The sequence below is a fragment of the Salmo salar genome, chromosome 19 (genome assembly GCF_965601325.2).
Source record: "Salmo salar chromosome 19, fSalSal1, whole genome shotgun sequence".
NCBI classification, from domain to species: domain Eukaryota; kingdom Metazoa; phylum Chordata; class Actinopteri; order Salmoniformes; family Salmonidae; genus Salmo; species Salmo salar.
In genome coordinates, this window is record NC_138309.1 from 65,683,084 (window position 1) to 65,701,165 (window position 18,082).

General features: G+C 40.5%; 1 protein-coding gene across 1 annotated transcript in view; it reads left to right on the forward strand.

Annotated features, from left to right (window-relative positions):
- Positions 1-17,750, forward strand: part of lasp1 (LIM and SH3 protein 1) — a 36,755-nt gene extending 19,005 nt beyond the window's left edge. Inside the window, exons 6-7 of the mRNA NM_001140542.1 lie at positions 15,910-16,001; positions 16,276-17,750. Of these exons, the coding sequence (NP_001134014.1) occupies positions 15,910-16,001; positions 16,276-16,449 (266 nt within the window). The 3' untranslated portion in view covers positions 16,450-17,750. The remainder of the gene's footprint in view (positions 1-15,909; positions 16,002-16,275) is intronic.
- Positions 17,751-18,082: the final 332 nt, after the last annotated feature.

Sequence of the window (18,082 nt, forward strand, 5' to 3'; positions counted from 1 at the left end):
TATAGTATCAGGCCATACTTCCAAGTCATTACCAAAAATGTATTAATTAATTATTCTGAAATGTTGCATAAAGTTGGAAACTTTAAGATTGGCTTCCCGTTGACAACTACATTTTAAGACAGATATTTCTAGAATTTAAAACCTAGTGGGCTTCCGTGTTAGTACTTGTTAGCATACTATATCTACTAACTAGTACTTGTTAGCATACCTACCTGTCTTTCTGTACTGGTTACCATAGTTACACTAATCAGCAGCACCTGGTTTGGGCTGGGATGAAACAGGCGAGCGCAATTAGTAATCAATCAATGATGTCCTAATAGAGCAGTTGAAAATACCAGCACTGTGCATACGAAAAATATTTAATTGGTGGTGTGATGCAACTTGACAGAAATGAAGAATTCAATAATTTCATCATTCACAAGGAAGTTGTACAATATTTTTAAAATAAGAAATATGTATTATTTACAGTGTATTCAAAAAGTATTCAGACCACTTGACTTTTTCCACATTTTGTTACGTTACAGGCATATTCTAAAATTGATTCAATTGTTGTTTTTATCCCTCATCAATCTACACACAATACCCCAAAATGACATAGCAAAAACTGTCATTTAGAAATGTTTGCATATAAATATCACATTTACATAAGTATTCAGACCCTTTACTCAGTACTTTGAATAACTTTGACAGCGATTACAACCTTGAGCCATCATGGGTATGATGCTACAAGCTTGGCACACCTGTATTTGGGGAGTTTCTCCCATTCTTCTCTGCAGATCCTCTCAAGCTCTGTCAGGTTGGATGGGGAGCATCGCTGCACAGCTATTTTCAGGTCTCTCCAGAGATGTTCGATAGGGTTCAAGTCCGGGCTCTGGCTGGGCCACTCAAGGACACTCAGAGACTTGTCCAAAAGCCACTCCTGCGTTGTCTTGGCTGTGTGCTTAGGGTCATTGTCCTGTTGGAAGGTGAACCTTCGCCCCAGTCTGAGGTGCTGAGCTCTCTGGAGCAGGTTTTCATCAAGGATCTCTCTGTACTTTGCTCCGTTGATCTTTCCCTCAATCCTGACTAGTCTCCCAGCCCCTGCCGCTTAAAAACATTCCCACAACATGATGCTACCACCACCATGCTTCACCGTAGGGATGGTGCCAGGTTTCCTCCAGACGTGACGCTTGGAATTCAGGCCAAGGAGTTCAATCTTGGTTTCGTCAGACCAGAGAATCTTGTTTCTCATGGTCCAAGAGTCCTTTAGGTGCCTTTTGGCAAACTCCAAGCGGGCTGTCATGTACCTTTTACTGAGGAGTGGCTTCAGTCTGGCCTCTCTACCATAAAGGCCTGATTGGTGGAATGCTGCAGAGATGGTTGTCTTTCTGAAAGGTTCTCCCATCTCCACAGAGAAACTCTGGAGCTCTGTCAGAGTGACCATCGGGTTCTTGGTCACCTCCCTGACCAAGGCCCTTCTCCCCCGATTGCTCAGTTTGGCCGGGTGGCCAGCTCTTGGAAGAGTCTTGGTGGTTCCAAACTTTTTTCATTTAAGAAAGGTGGAGGCCACCGTGTTCTTGGGGACCTTCAATGCCGCAGAAATGGTTTGGTACCCTACCTCAGATCTGTGCCCCGACACAATTCTGTGGCAGAGCTCTACGAACAATTCCTTCGACCTCATGGTTTTTGCTCTGACATGCGCTGTCAACAGTGGGACCTTATATAGACAGGTGTGTGCCTTTCCAAATCATATCCAATCAATTGAATTTACCACAGGTTGACTCCAATCAAGTTGTGGAAACACCTTCTTTGCCCGCTTTGAGGATAATACAGTGCCACCGACATGGCCAGCTACCAAGGACTGTGGGCTCTCTCTGAGTAAGACATTTAAACGTGTTAACCCTCGCAAGGCTGCCAGGCAAGACGGCATCCCTAGCCACGTCTTCAGAGCATGCGCAGACCAGCTGGCTGGTGTGTTTACGGACATATTCAATCTCTCCTTATCCCAGTCTGCTGTCCCCACATGCTTCGAGATGGCCACCATTGTTCCTGTACCTAAAAATGCAACGGTAACTGAACTAAGTGATTATCGCCCCGTAGCACTCACTTCTGTCTTCATGAAGTGCTTTGAGAGACTAGTCAAGGATCATATCACCTCCACCTTACCTGTCACCCTAGACCCACTTCAATTTGCATACCGCCCCAATAGGTCCACAGACGATGCAATTGACCATCACACTGCACACTGCCCTATCCCATCTGGACAAGAGGAATACCTATGTAAGAATGCTGCTCATTGTCTGTAGCTCAGCATTCAACACCATAGTACCCTCCAAGCTCATCATTAAGCTTGAGGCCCTGGGTCTCAACCCCGCTCTGTGCAATTGGGTCCTAGACTTCCTGACGGGCCGCCCCCAGGTGGTGAAGGTAGGAAACAACATCTCCACTTCGCTGATCCTCAACACTAGGGTCCCACAAGGGTGCGTGCTCAGCCCCCTCTTGTACTCCCTGTTCACCCATGACTGCGTGGCCATGCACACCTCCAACTCAATCATCAAGTTTGTAGACGACTCAACAGTAGTAGCCTTGATTACCAACTACGACAAGACAGCCTACAGGGAGGAGGTGAGGGCACTCGAAGTGTGGCATCAGGAAAACAACCTCTCACTCAATGTCAACAAAGCAAAGGAGACAATCGTGGACTTCAGGAAACAGCAGACCACTGGAGGCTGAAGACATTTGGCTTGTCACCTAAAACCCTCATAAACTTTTACAGATGCACAATTGAGAGCATCCCGTCGGGCTGTATCACCGCCTGGTACAGCAACTGCACTGCCCACAACCACAGGGCTTTCCAAAGGGTGGCGTGGTCTGCACAATGCATCACCGGGGGCAAACTACCTGTCCTCCAGGACACCTACAACACCTGATGTCACAGGAAGGCCAAAAAGATAATCAAGGACAACAACCACCCGAGCCACTGCCTATTCACCCCGCTACCATCCAGAAGGCGAGGTCAGTACAGGTGCATCAAAGCTGGGACCGAGTGACTGAAAAACAACTTTTATCTCAAGGCTATCAGACTGTTAAACAGCCATCACTAACACAGAGAGACTGCTGCGTACATACAGACTTGAAATCATTGGCCACTTTAATAAATGGATCACTAGTTACTTTAATAATGTCACTTTAATAATGTTTACATATCTTGCATTACTCATCTCATATGTATATACTGTATTTTGCTTATGCTGCTCTGTCATTGCTCATCCATATATTTATATATTCTTATCCCATTCCTTTACTTAGATGTGTGTGTATTAGGTAGTTGATGTGGAATTATTAGATTGCTGCATTATCTGAAGTAGAAGTGTTTCGCTACAGTCGCAGTAACATCTGCTAACCATGTGTTTGTGACCAATAAAATGTGATTTGATGATTTATCAAGAATGATCAATGGGAACAGGATGCACCTGAGCTCAATTAAATAAGGTATTTCTGTTTCATTTTTTTTTTTATGGGAAAAGATTGCTAAAAACCTGTTTTTGCTTTTTCATTATGGGGTGTTGTGTGTAGATTGATGACGACATTTTTTTATTTAATCCATTTTAGAATAAGGCTGTAACATAACAAAATGTGGGAAAAGGGAAGGGGTCTGAATACTTTCCGAATGTGCTGTATAATATTCCATTCAAAATTTTGCTATGAAGCATTGCAATTCATTATGTTGAGTAAAACACTGAATATTTCAGAATTTGTGTCCCGGTGTCATCATTGTTTTTCTTAATATACCCAAAGCAGCCTATGTGCCAGAATGTCTCTGCTTCTGCTTTAGAAAGCTAACTTGTCGTTAATGCAACACTGTCAAATCAAGCCAATCTTGAAAGCTTTCTTTACACTCTTGAGCCAGCCAATATTAAGCTGGCAAGAGAGACTACAATGACTGCATTTAGACAGGCAGCCCAATTCTGATCTTTGTTACACGAATTGGTATTTTATGACCGATCAGATCAGCTCTAAAAAATAACTGATGTGAAAAGATCTTACGTGATTTTTCAAAAGACCAATTAGTGTAAAAAATATCAGAATTGGGCTTTCTGTCTAAACGTAGCCTATGCAGCTAGCATTGTTGAATGTAGAACCAGTCAGGTACCCAGTCTACCCAAAGAGTAGGCTTTGAATACAGTACATCCAACACAACAATAAAAGTGTAACGTTTTAATAATTTGATGATTGTACATCAATTGCAAAAAAAAACATGTATTTACTGATGAGAACTGATGTTCTCTTTGCGAAATATCCAATTAAAGACTACATGTAGCCATCTCCCATTCAAACCTGTGTGAGAAAACCCAAATGGTCATAGAAGAAGACAGTTTAAAGGTAGACTCTGCAAAATGACGTTGCCATGAGCAGCACCAGAGATATTCAGATGAGCGAGATGCAAGACTTCGCTTTCACACGGTCAAACACAGTATCTGCGCATATGCATGGATTCACTTCATGCTGTTCTAAGCGTGGTAGCCAAGAATCTCAAATCTAAAATATATTTGTTTAACACTTTTTTGGTTACTACATGATCCCATATGTGTTATTTTATAGTTTTGAGGTCTTCACTATTATTCTACAATGTAGAAAATAGTAAAAATAAAGAAAAACCCTTGAATGAGTGGGTGTGTCCAAACTTTTGACTGGTACTGTATATTTTCTTTGAAATACACTGATAAATCCAAACAATTCAGATTTATATTTCTTCAATAGGTGTTTAATTGATGTGAAAATAAGTGGTTTCTCTAATAGGGGTAGAGTTATAAACTGTCTTGGTCAGGGGAGCCTTCAAGGACAGCGACACTGCATTACATGAATCATGGATCAATAGATCGCTTGATGAAGCCATCCATGTTGGTGCCCTTGTACCGGTGCTTGCCGGAGTCGTAGAACCCCCGTCTTTTGCTCTTGGAGGCGACCTTAGCACTTTTCTGGCTGTGTTTATCCAGGCAGTCGGGATGAAAGCGCCAGCCGCAGATATCACACTCTTTCAGGTTGAAGTTGGCTGATTGCAGTTTTGAAACTGCAGTAAAGGTTTCAGTAACTGCAGTCGACTGTGGGATTTTGTGTGCAGTGATTGCAGAATAACTGCAGTGTACTGAAATTGAACTACAATTATACTGCACTGTAGCACGGCAGTTACAATTATACTGCAGTTATACTGCAGTAAAAAAACTGTGTTATTTTGGATGCAGCATTTGCAGCATTTATACATTCTAACTACAGTTGTACTGCAGTTATACTGCACTCTGACTGCAATCTTTTTTTGTAAGGGATGGAGCAGCTCACAGAAGAATGACATCGGTAGCCGGTAGGTAGGATAGACTTTCAACTTATATCTACCAATAAATGCTAACTATGGCAACAATGGGTATGCAAACCAGGTATCAAAAAATGTTGGTCCAATTTGCGATGTGCAATTCAGTCATCATGCGCTGTTTGCATGAACATTTCTAAAGGCTTTCCCAAAAAAACATCCCAATTAAATGTTGACCGCAATGTAGGCTTACCTGATAGAATGATATAATGCTGATTTGTATCAATGGGGAGGGCATTTGCTTTGGTCAATTGAATTAAAGGGCAACTACACCCTCCATAAATATATTTTTGTTGATTTTTCCCAGACCTCAAATGGTCTGCTGATGTGGTTAAGCATTGTTGTGGACTTACAGCATAACATTTTTGAAAGTGTGATGTTGAAAGTGAAAATCTGAAAAATCGATGGGAAAACAGGATTTTTCACACAGGACGCCTTTCCTTTACACAGGACCCACTTCTACAGGCACCACTACACCACTGCATAGGGTCGATGGAAAGACAGCATGTCCATTCACTCTGACATAATAAGCCAGTAGGTCCCAGTCATAAGAATACAAAAACACAACCATTAGGCTAAGCATTTCCCAGTCGAAATGTACAACTGTTACTTCCCAGCTCAATTTTTTTTCTCAGGTTTAGCACACAAAGTAACCAGTGATCTAAAGTTGAAATGCAACAATGTGTCACACACATAAGTTATTTTCAAAGAGATGGCTACCAGCATGCAAACAGCAATAAAAAACACAGTTCCACTACCTCTTGTTGAAAGTTATTCTTGAAAAGGGAGAAGCTAACAAATAAGCAACAACATCCTCTTCAATAACACCTGCTGCAGCCGCTGCAAACTAGCCTACAATAAAAGCTAGCTAGCGAGACCTTGGGAAAACTAATGTTCGCTATTACACAGTTGACCTGTTGGCCTTCAAGAAGGCAAAAGTTTCCATACATTTTTGTAAAAACGGTCCCACCCATTACAAGTCAATGTAATTGGTTGATTCCACTGTCACTCCAACATTTTGCCCTAATACAGTTGAATGGCAGATGCCTTCTATCAAGCTTCTGATGGCCTAGCCCTCGCCAGTGGCTGACTTTGCTAGCTAGATGTATCTCCTCAGAGTCCACCAAAGAAGAATCCTGAATGGATCTTTTTTTCTCTTCAGTGTTAACCCTTTCCTTTTGAACAAAAACTGAAGAGATTAAATCAGAACATGATTGAAAAGAATAATATAAATAATGATTTGTATTATTTTATAAATCCTTAGCTTTTCTCTTAAAGCGTAGAAGGCTCTCATTGATCCCCACTGTTTTTGGGTTAGTAATGTTTTTAGACTGGCTCTATTTGAACTCTTGTTATGGGGACGATTTGACAAATTTACAATCATGGTCTTGAATTGGACTCGCATTTTTCAGGTCTCGGTCTTGACTCGGTCTTGTACCGCTCGTCCCCCTCCCGGTCTCAGTCTTGACTCGGTCTTGCCCCCTTTCGGTCTTGGCTTTGACTCTGACTCTTTTCGCTCTAGTCTTGGTCTTGAATCGGTCTCGAACACAACACTGTATATACCACTATTTCATAAAAAGAAAAATCACCACCCCCATTCCACCACTTTGACCGTAATTGATCCTACACCAGGCCGATGGCCTGGGAGGACAGGACTCTTTTATTCAACACATTTTGTAACTCTTCTGCAGTATAACCTCGCACACCAAAGTACTTCTCTGCAGCTGCTACCACAACATCTATTTTCTGTGATTTACATTCCATTTCTACAGTACAGTTGATAACCATGGCAATGAATGAATGCTAAGAAGCCAACCTTACTGAAGCACAAATTCATATCACTCTGTATTGGCCTAGGCCTACTACTCACCCTTGACCCATCATCCTCTACTCTCTTCACTGCCTCAGCATACAACACCTTCTGTTCTAGTCTGACCCTGGCAACCTCAACCTGTCTCTCTTGCACCAGGGACTTGTGATCCCCAGCAACATGAGTACTCACACAATTGACACACACAGTTTTTTCCACCGAAACTACACATTCCTTTATCCCATACCCTCCAGCACACTTCTCTCTCAGAATCTCCCTCCTAAACACTGCTGCAACATGACCAAAAGCTTGGCATCTGAAACACCTTGTGGGTTCGGCACAAAAGCTTTCACAGGATAACTGACATATCCTAACATCACTTTATCAGGTAAAGACTGCTTCAAAACAAAATGACAGACAGTGTCTTTTCAGTTTCACCAAGCTCGCCTCTGGGTCTGCGTCACACGAAACGGTGGGCATCACAGACATAGGGAATTTTCAATTTGCTCCACCTCAACACATAACATCACCCCAATAATCACTCCTTTCAAAGGCGCCCTGCTCCCAATTGCAGGTCACAGCTCTCTGCACTCGGCTCTTCTCCTTCTTCCTCACTGTCCATAACCACGTCTATCCTTTCATCGAGCTCATTCCGCGCCTTCATCCGCTGTACTGCTTGCAGAACACGCACTGATGGCCTTTCTCCAAAACCCATCTTCTGTTCCTTAGCCCAATTTACTAGTCTAGCAACAGTATCTCTGGCCTCTTCATGCTCCCAAAATGTGCCACAGTTGTCAGCCAGGTCTCTTCCTCGTCATCCATCCGAAAACTCCCAGCCTCTACCTCTTCTTCTCCTGAACCAGATTCAAAGTCACATGGAGGAAACACGTGAACAGTTACCTCGATGTCATGTGATATCTGTCATTTTTAATACTATTCTTGGACTCGAGTCTGACTTTACCTGACCGTTTATTGCAACAATAACTACATTTCCATCCACAATTTTAATGCAAGTAAAGTCATACCTTATAAAAAATTATCACGACAGCTATGATGAAAAGAGGTGGTTTCGGTACAATTTTATAAATGCCGAAAGATCATTTGTTCCTTCGACATAGTGGGATATTTTTTGTCTGTAAAATCTACTTAGACATTTCTGTTTCATTTTTGACAAGATATATTTTAATTTAGGCCTATAATTTATTACCCTCTGAATTGGTACGATGTTTATTGTGCACATGAACGTTCGCAAGACTCATGAAGTAGAATTTCTGTTTATTTACGGCTGCAATATATAACTTTTTGGGTGACCTGACCAAAGAACCCGATGGTCACTCTGACAGAGCTCCAGAGTTCCTCTGTGGAGATGGAACAACCTTCCAGAAGGACAACCATCTCTGCAGCACTCTACCCATCAGACCTTTATGGTAGAGTGGCTAGATGGAAGCCACTCTTCAGTAAAAGGCACTTGACAGCCCGCTTGGAGTTTGCCAAAAGGCACCTGAAGGACTCTCGGACCATGAGAAACAAGATTCTGTGGTCTGATGAAACCAAGATTGAACTCTTTGGCCTGAATGCCAAGCATCACATCTGGAGGAAACCTGGCACCATCACTACGGTAAAGTATGGTGGTGGCATCATTATGCTGTGGGGATGTTTTTCAGCAGCAGGGACAGGGAAACTAGTCAGGATCGGGGGAAAGATGAATGGAGCAAAATACAGAGATATACTTGATGAAAACCTGCTCCAGAGTGCTCAGGACCTCAGACTTGGGCGAAGGTTCACCTTCCAACAGGACAACAACAGTAAGCACACAGCCAAGACAACACAGGAGTGGCTTTGGGACAAGTCTCTGAGTGTCCTTGAGTTGCCCAGCCAGAGCCCGGACTTGAACCCGATCGAACATCTCTGGAGAGACCTGAAAATAGCTATGCAGCAACACTCCCCATCCAACCTGACAGAGCTTGAGAGGATCTGCAGAGAAGAATGGGAGAAACTCCCCAAATACAGGTGTGCCAAGCTTGTAGCGTCATATCCAAGAAGACAAGCCTGTACTCGCTGCCAAAGGTGCTTCAACAAAATACAGAGTAAAGGATCTGAATACTTATGTAAATAAGGTATTTCATTTGTATTTTTATACATTTGCAAAAATCTAGATTGATGAGGGGGAAAAATTATTTTATCCATTTTAGAATAAGGCTGTAACGTAACAAAATGTGGAAAAAGGGAAGGGGTCTGAATACTTCCCGAAGGCACTGTGGTTTCAATGTCGCAAAAAAAATATATTGTGACTTATGTAGTCTAATGGAAACGGCAGATATAGGAAAAATGTTCTAAAGATTGACAACATTTTTATCTGTTCGGTGGATTTTCATTTTGTCAAACTTTATTGCGACAAATGATGCTGGAATTAAATGATAACTAGTGTATAATGTACCGTGTCTGTAAAATATATATAGTATGTATAATCTGGATGTAGAAGTCTAAGTATCGTTCTCCATTAGTTTACTCCAATTGGGAGAGGGGTGGCAAGGTTATGGTAAATAAAATAAAATTGGTAAAAAATATATGGGTTTTGGAAGGGATGCAGACAATTACATTGATAGAACCCACAATCTATCTGCACATTTTTTTTAATCCTGGTTAGCATAGCTAGCATAATGAAATTGGTGGTGGTAGTCAAAGTAGTTTTTAACTTCAAAGCAGTTGATTGGTGACAATGAAATTAACATTTAAGGTTGACATCCATACAAGCATTATAACAACAGCCTAAATGTAGGCAAATTTTGCTGGGGGCAATGAGGAGACTGGATCTTTCCCCAGTGCGTTTCCATAGCAATTCCATTGTTTTGGGTTGAGTTCGATGGAACTCTTTACCACATCTATGTCACAACTGATCAGTGCACCTTGAACATTTCATTTGAACCATTTGGTGGCTGACCACTAAAACTATAACACAAATCTTCTAAACAGTGGTGGTAGAAAGTGCTATCAAAGCAATTTGCTTGCAATGAAGCCTCCAGAAGTTTACAAGGAATTACTGCAGGCATACCTGAAACTGAGGGAGAAGGAGCAGATGAACCAGGTGATCATCTGGATGATGAAAAGATATATTCAATTAGAGGATCTGTGCTCACAAGATGACCTCAGTACAGCTACTTTAGTACAGCAAAAGGCTAGACCGCATCTGCCATCCAGACTCCCTGTGCCACCGACAGCAGTTTATTATTTTACCCTAACTCTACCACCCCGCTCCCCTAATTGGAGTAAAGATAATGGACAACAACACGTAGGCTTCTACTTCCAGCCTATACATACAGTACTATATAAATTTTACAGACACAGTACATTCTACACTAGTTATCTTTTTTTACCCTTCAGCTACCCTCAGACCCTCCCGTCTATCTCTGAAAACCATCCAGTTTTGATTCCTACTTGCCATACATTTTTCAACTGTGCTGTGATGTTTCACAAAAGTTCCGAAACTTTCTATTCTCATAGTTTCTCCAGACTGTAAATTAAAGATTAACATTTTTACTAAGAGTATTATTATATTATTGATCGAATGACTATGGCTTTTTAAATCAGCCAGCAGTGCTATTTGCAGAGTCAGCTTTAGATAAATGTTGTGATTTTTCAGCCATTACTAAACATGCGACCAAAACCAAGCTACATATGGGCTGTACCAAAACAAGTGATCTATGGATTCTGTCTCTTCGCGGCAAAATCTGCAGAGCTGGGATGGTTGTGTCCATGGCCGGCCCGCTCATTAGGCAGGATTAGGCAGGCGTGCCAGATTGACAAGGGTGGCATTTTCGGAGCTAAACTGGCCAACAACGACAAATAAAACCTCACATAATTCTGCCCAAAAACAATGAACATTTCTCTCAACCAGTGGCATATGGTCTTTTTAGGTGAGCGCTGATGCCGCCCTTTGATAAGCAGTGGCTACTTTTTAAAGGCGGGCGCAAAATATTTTGATTCTCCATTCCCAGCGCGCCTCTCCAGGGTGCTGTCGGAGAGACGCATCTCTGCAGTGCTCCACCAACGTTCTGTAAAAAATCATGTAACATAAATCATATAGCAGATAGAGGATATGGTAGAAAGAGTATGTGGCCTTTTGTGTAGCCTACACGCTGAAGATAAAATGTATGACAATGTAATGAGATGGACACGTTTTACATCATGCAGGTTTCTCCGATCAAATAGCCTAAGCTAAATGGCACTCAATCCCCTCAAAAATACATTGTCATGTTAACAAACAACATATTCTAAAAACAGGACAGGTCAAAGTAAAATGGACAATATGGAATGGACAATCACAACTGTTGTCCAGGAGTTTCACCCCATTGTCATGATCAGTAGTTTGAAGTTTGTATCCATCAATTTTTGACAAGCTTATCATAGTGAAAAATAAATTACTTTTGCATTTCCCGCTGTGCAAATAGGCTCGCGATAACTCCTGATAAAGTTGGGTAGCTGATATTCAGAGCTTAAATAGCCAAATGAATTAGTCACAGGAATCAGGACTAATAAAGCCAATGCAATGGCCTGTTTTACAAATGGTGGGCCTACCACATGGATGGGCATTCATAAAATTCCATTGTGGGCTGATATGGTAGGCTATACCCCAGTAAGCACGAGCCAACGTTATTTGGACGTTTATTTTTTTCCTGCCCAGACGTCGTTTTTTGGTGTTTTACAAATGGTAGGCTTGCCACATAGATGGGCATTAAATACAATGCCATTTCAGGCAACACTGTAGGCAACACCTCAGTAAGCACTGACCGACGCCTTTTGGATGTCTTTTTTTGGTGCAGTTCCGGACCGCCCTTGATTTCCACATCCACGGACATTGGTTTTTGTCCATTCCAGACCAAATCTGAACCAATCATAAACATCTATGTTTGATTCAGATTTGGTATGGTCTGGACAGGGCTGTGGCGGTCACATTTCATCAGCCGGTGATTGTCAAGCAAATAACTGTCGCTATCACGATAATTGACCATTAATGAACATCAACACATTTAGCATCTCCTGGCTTCTACACATACAGTTGAACTTGGAAGTTTACATACACCTTAGCCAAATACATTTAAACTCAGTTTTTCAGAATTCCTGACATTTAATCCTAGTAAAAATTCTCTGTCTTAGGTCAGTTAGGATCACCACTTTATTTTAAGAATGTGAAATGTCAGAATAATAGTAGAGAGAATGATTTATTTCAGCTTTTCTTTCATCACATTCCCATTGGGTCAGAAGTTTACATACACTCAATTAGTATTTGGTAGCATTGCCTTTAAATTCTTTAACTTGGATCAAAAGTTTCTGGAAGCCTTCCACAAGCTTCTCACAATGAGTTGGGTGAATTTTCGCCCATTCCTCCTGACAGAGCTGGTGTAACTGAGTCAGGTTTGTAGGCCTCCTTGCTCACACACGCTTTTTCAGTTCTGTCCACAATTTTTCTATAGGTTTGAGTTCAAGGCTTTGTGATGGCCACTCCAATACCTTGACTTTGTTGTCCTTAAGCCATTTGCCACAACTTTGGAAGTATGCTTGGGGTCATTGTCCATTTGGAAGACCCATTTGTGACTCGTTTTACTGTGGGTATAGATACTTTTGTACCTGTTTCCTCCAGCATCTTCACAAGGTCCTTTGCTGTTGTTCTGGGATTGATTTGCACTTTTCGCACCAAAGTACGTTCAGAACGCGTCTCCTTCCTGAGCGGTATGACGGATGTGTGGTCACATGGTGTTTATACTTGCGTACTATTGTTTGTACAGACGAACGTGGTACCTTCAGGCGTTTGGAAATTGCTCCCAAGGATGAACCAGACTTGTGGAGGTCTACAATTTGTTTTCTGATGTCTTAGCTGATTTCTTTAGATTTTTCCATGATGTCAAACAAAGAGGCACTGAGTTTGAAGGTAGGCCTTGAAATACATCCACAGGTACACCTCCGATTGACTCAAATTATGTCAATTAGCCTAACAGAAGCTTCTAAAGCCATGACATCATTTTCTGGAATTTTCCAAGCTGTTTAAATGCACAGTCAACTTAGTCTATGTAAACGTCTGACCCACTGGACTTGTGATACAGTGAATTAATCTGTCTGTAAACAATTGTTGGGAAAATTACTTGTGTTTTGCACAAAGTAGATGTCCTAACCGACTTGCCAAAACTATAGTTTGTTAACAAGAAATTTGTGGAGTAGTTGAAAAACGAGTTTTAATGACTCCAACCTAAGTGTATATAAACTTCTGACTTCAACTGTAGCCTACACCTTCACAATAAATCCATTATTTATTTTAGACAGGTCTAAAGAAACATAATATGAAGAACATGTAGTCTATTTCAGAAGAACAGAATAGCAAACTCTGAGTTGTCTTTATGTTAGGTCCTGATGTGGCTATGCCTGTAATGGGTGCGTGCTGGTGGCAGGGAAGTCAGGCGCAGGAGAACGAACTTGGTATAAACGGAGTCGTTTAATTAGTGCTCACAAAACTCCGAAAACCAAAATATACAAAATGATAAAAGTGGGTACAAAACCCGTCGCGCACCAGAACATAACTTGCACATCACATACAAACAAACAATCACCGACAAGGACATAAAGGGAAACAGAGGGTTAAATACACAACATGTAATTGATGAGATTGGTTTTGTCTTGTCTTACATCACACCTGGTTCCAATGGAAAATGAAAAATGGATCAGCGATGGCTAGAAGGTCGGTGACGTCGACCGCCGAACACCGCTCAAACAAGGAGAGGGACTTTGGTCTTCCCTGTGGCTCAGTTGGTAGAGCATGGTGTTTGCAACGCCAGCATGGTGTTTGCAACGCCAGGGTTGTGGGTTCGATTCCCACGGGGGGCCAGTACGGAAAAAAAAATGTATGAAATGAAATGAAAATGTATGTATTCACTACTGTAAGTCGCTAAAATGTAAGTCGTGACAATGCCAAATGGCTGTGGGCTACACTAGTTCATTTAGCAGAAAAGATTTGTTTATAATTCCGTGGCATTATTTTATAGTATGAAGAATACTATTGAACAAAGCTGAATAAAATATAAATATTTTCTCCAAACATTTGAGGGAGTCCCCTTATGCTATTCTGTGTTGCTATTCTGTGTTGAGCGATTAACAAAGATAGGTTTTAAACGTTTTTTAATTTTTTATATATATATATTTAAAAAATATATACATTTGTATATTTGGGTTTAACCATAATATTTGTTGTAATATTTGTTTGTATTTTCTGGTGGATTAAACAGAAATTGAAACAGCTTTCTATGGGTTATTTTAAATACAGCAATATTTTGGAGATTATTTCATTTTCAAATAACCGAAAGTGAGACGTTGTAATCTGAATATTGGGAGTGAGGCTATTTTTTAACACAGGGTGAGCCAGTTCGGATTTAAGTGTAACTTTTGTATGTACGGGAGTTAGCATTTACTTCTTCTAAACCTGAAAACGTATAAATGTTGTGCTGCAAAAACAGCCAAATATATCAAAATCGGACTTAAGTAACCACATTGTGGGCCTGTTACAATACATAAACCATGATGGATTTGAGGAATATCCAATTTGTTAGATCAGATTTGTTGACTGTGCGCCAATCTGCTCAATGGAATGGTCTGCGTTCCATTTACTCCTTTACCGCATCTATTGTTTTTTATTTTATTTTATTTTTATTCAAAATACAGATCAACAATTTACATTCTTACATCAAAACATTACATTAAAACAGAACGCAGGTATTAATGATAAAATACTGGAACAAACAAAAAATATATAAAAAATGAACTATTCTAGTGCAATTGTAATCACTCAGAAAAAATCGTATTATAATTATGTAGGAAAATGTTATTCTTGTTATTGTTCACTAGGGCTAATGTTTTAATAAAATAGTTAAATTCAATTAAAAAAAATGTAATTCTATGATATCTAAATTTGTGACTATGGACGATATCTGCGTTTTCTGTGAAAAAGGTGAGAATCTGTCTCACTTGTTCTTTAAATTTGTGTCAGAATTTTGGGAAAACCTTGCAAAATACTTATTTACCATTATGAACACTACCTATGTTTTTGACATGAAAGATATGTTACTATTGCAATGATGACAAGACCACTGAAATGATTGTGAATTTTTTATTCTTGTTGCCAAATACTTCATACACAAACAAAAATACCGCATCTATTGTGGCTCACATTGTTGTGCTGTGGTGATGTCATAATAGCCCAGAACTGCCAAGAGTTGATTTCACTAGCTGATGTAATTATAATTTTGGTTTATATGATAAAAAGCTTGTGGTTTAATTATAACAGACCATCTTTTGGGTTATTTTAACAGTCTGCAAATTACCCCCTAAGTTTGTAAGATATGTTATAACCTGTTACATATCAAAGAAATCTCCTTGACTTCATCATTTTGAGGTTTATATGATATAAAAAGCTTGTTTATTAAAGTACACCATATATTAAAATCACTTTGAGCAAATTACCCTCTGAAATTATGTAAAATATCCACACGAAAAATCCCCTAAATCAACGGTTATTTTAGCCTCTCATCTAGATGCTACTGTATACTATTGTGTATAATAGTTAGATCTTTTTATATTTTGCCAGTCAATCAATCGAAAGGTTATCACTGTAATGTTTATCAATCGAAAGGTTATCATTGTAATTGTCATACATTGTTCCTTGAATCTCTTTACAAGAATGTGGAGTGTGCGATGTCTGATCCTGTGTCTGTAGATCCGCAGCCAGCCATCCCTCAGACCTACAGCTCCCAGCCGGATCCTGTGTCTGTTCCCTCTGCTGCTGCTGTACCACCACCTAGTGGAGGGGTAAGGAATAACACAGCAGTACATCACTGTATTACATTTGATGTCATACTGTATAGTCCACTGTTCTTTGTCTTCCTCTCTGTGTGCCCTGAGCAGCAATGGTAGGAGTGTTTTATGATTTTTTTTTTGTAGTGGTGATATGATCTGCTTAACTCTAGTGTGTGTGTGCACGTGTTTGTAGAGGTAACACCCACACAATTCTGTAGCCCTATGTTGATGAATGTGTGTGGTGTGCATGCATGGATATACAGTATGTCCCCATATGTGTCTACAGAAGCGCTACCGGGCTCTGTACAGCTACACGGCTGCTGACGCCGATGAGGTGTCTCTCCAGGAGGGCGACCTGATTGCAGACGTACAACAGATAGATGAGGGATGGATGTACGGCCGCATCGAACGCACCGGGCAACAGGGCATGCTACCTGCTAACTATGTCCAACCCCTCTGAAACCCTGGGCCTCGTTCAATTGGTTGAAACATTCAGAACACTGCAGACAGAAATGTAAGCATGGGTTGTGTTCATTAGACACCAAATGGAAGAAAATGGATTGAAAGAAGGCCAATTCGTAAGTCGCTCTGGATAAGAGCGTCTGCTAAATGACGTAAATGTAAATGTGTGACTGCCCGGACGTGTCCAATAAGAAGCGCTCAATTTACTTTTATTGCAAAGCATTTAAAACCCTTTCTGTTGCATGTCATAATGAACAAAACCCAGGTTGAAGGTTAGTGTCCTCTCTAGGTTGTATTTTTCTATCTGCAACGTTCAGAGTTTCATTCCACTGCTGAACTTAGTCCAGGAGAAATGGGGAGATGAAAAAAGGGGGGGGAAAATATGGGAAACAAATCACAGCCCAAGAGAGGGAGAGGAGGGAAGAAGGAGAAAAGAAAACAACTAGTGCCATTAAGACTTGAATATTGTCTCTGACCATGTTTTTGCTCATATGGTCTATTATTCATGGTTTAGCTAATAAAGCTTCTCACTGCCATTTTCAGTACACAGTCCACTATCGGACAGCTCAATGCCCTAATACTACTACACCTAAATAGTTTTAAAATGTCTAGGTCTTCCCCGTGGTTTATTTCTAGTGACATAACGACCCCAGTGAGGCCATACCATATTAAGTTTGCATCTATTAGGCAGTGTACAATATAGAGTTGAATGGTGGCTGCCATTCTTCCAAGTCATTCCCCAAAATGTATTAATTATTCCGAAATGTTGCATAAAGTTGGAAAGTTCAGGATCGGCTTACAGTTGACAATTGTACATTTTAGGACAGATATTTCTATCATTTAGAACCTAGAGGGCTTCCGTGTTAGAATACCTAAAGGTCTGTGTCTACCGATTACAATAGTTACACTAATCAGCAGCACCTGGTTTGGGCTAGGCAGAAACAGGTGTGCACAATTATCAAGCAATGGTATTTTATTAGGATCCCCATTAGCTGTTGTGAAAGCAGCAGCTACTCTTCCTGGGGTCCACACCAAACATAAAATAGAACATTAATAAACAAGAACAGAACTAATGATGTCCTAAAAGAGCTGTTTAAAATAATCACTGCTATGCATACAAAAAAATACTTAATTGGTAGTGTGATACGGTTTGACAGAAATTAAGAATTCCAAAATTTTACAATTCACAGGGATTCAAGGGTGTTTTATAAGTTTGAAAAATTAAATGGGTATGATTTATATTATTCTATTCTAAGTTTTGCAATGAAGCATTAAAATTCATTGGAGTAAAACTGAAAATTTCAGAATTTGTCTCATTGTTTTTCTTACATACACAAAGCAGCCTGTGTGCCAGAATGTCTCTGCTTCCGTTTTAAAAAGCTAACTTGCCTTGAATGCAACAATGTCAAATCTAGCCAATCTTGCAAGCGTTCTTTGAAATCTTGTGCCAGCCAATGTGTAGCTGTCAAGAGGGACTACTTCAATAGCCACGTTTAGACAGGCAGCCCAATTCTGATCTTTTTTCACTAAATTGGCCTTGATTAGAATTGGGCTGCCTGTTTAATCACAGCCTATGTAGCTAGCATTGTTGAGGTACCCAGTCTATCCAAAGAGTAGGCTTTAAATAGAGC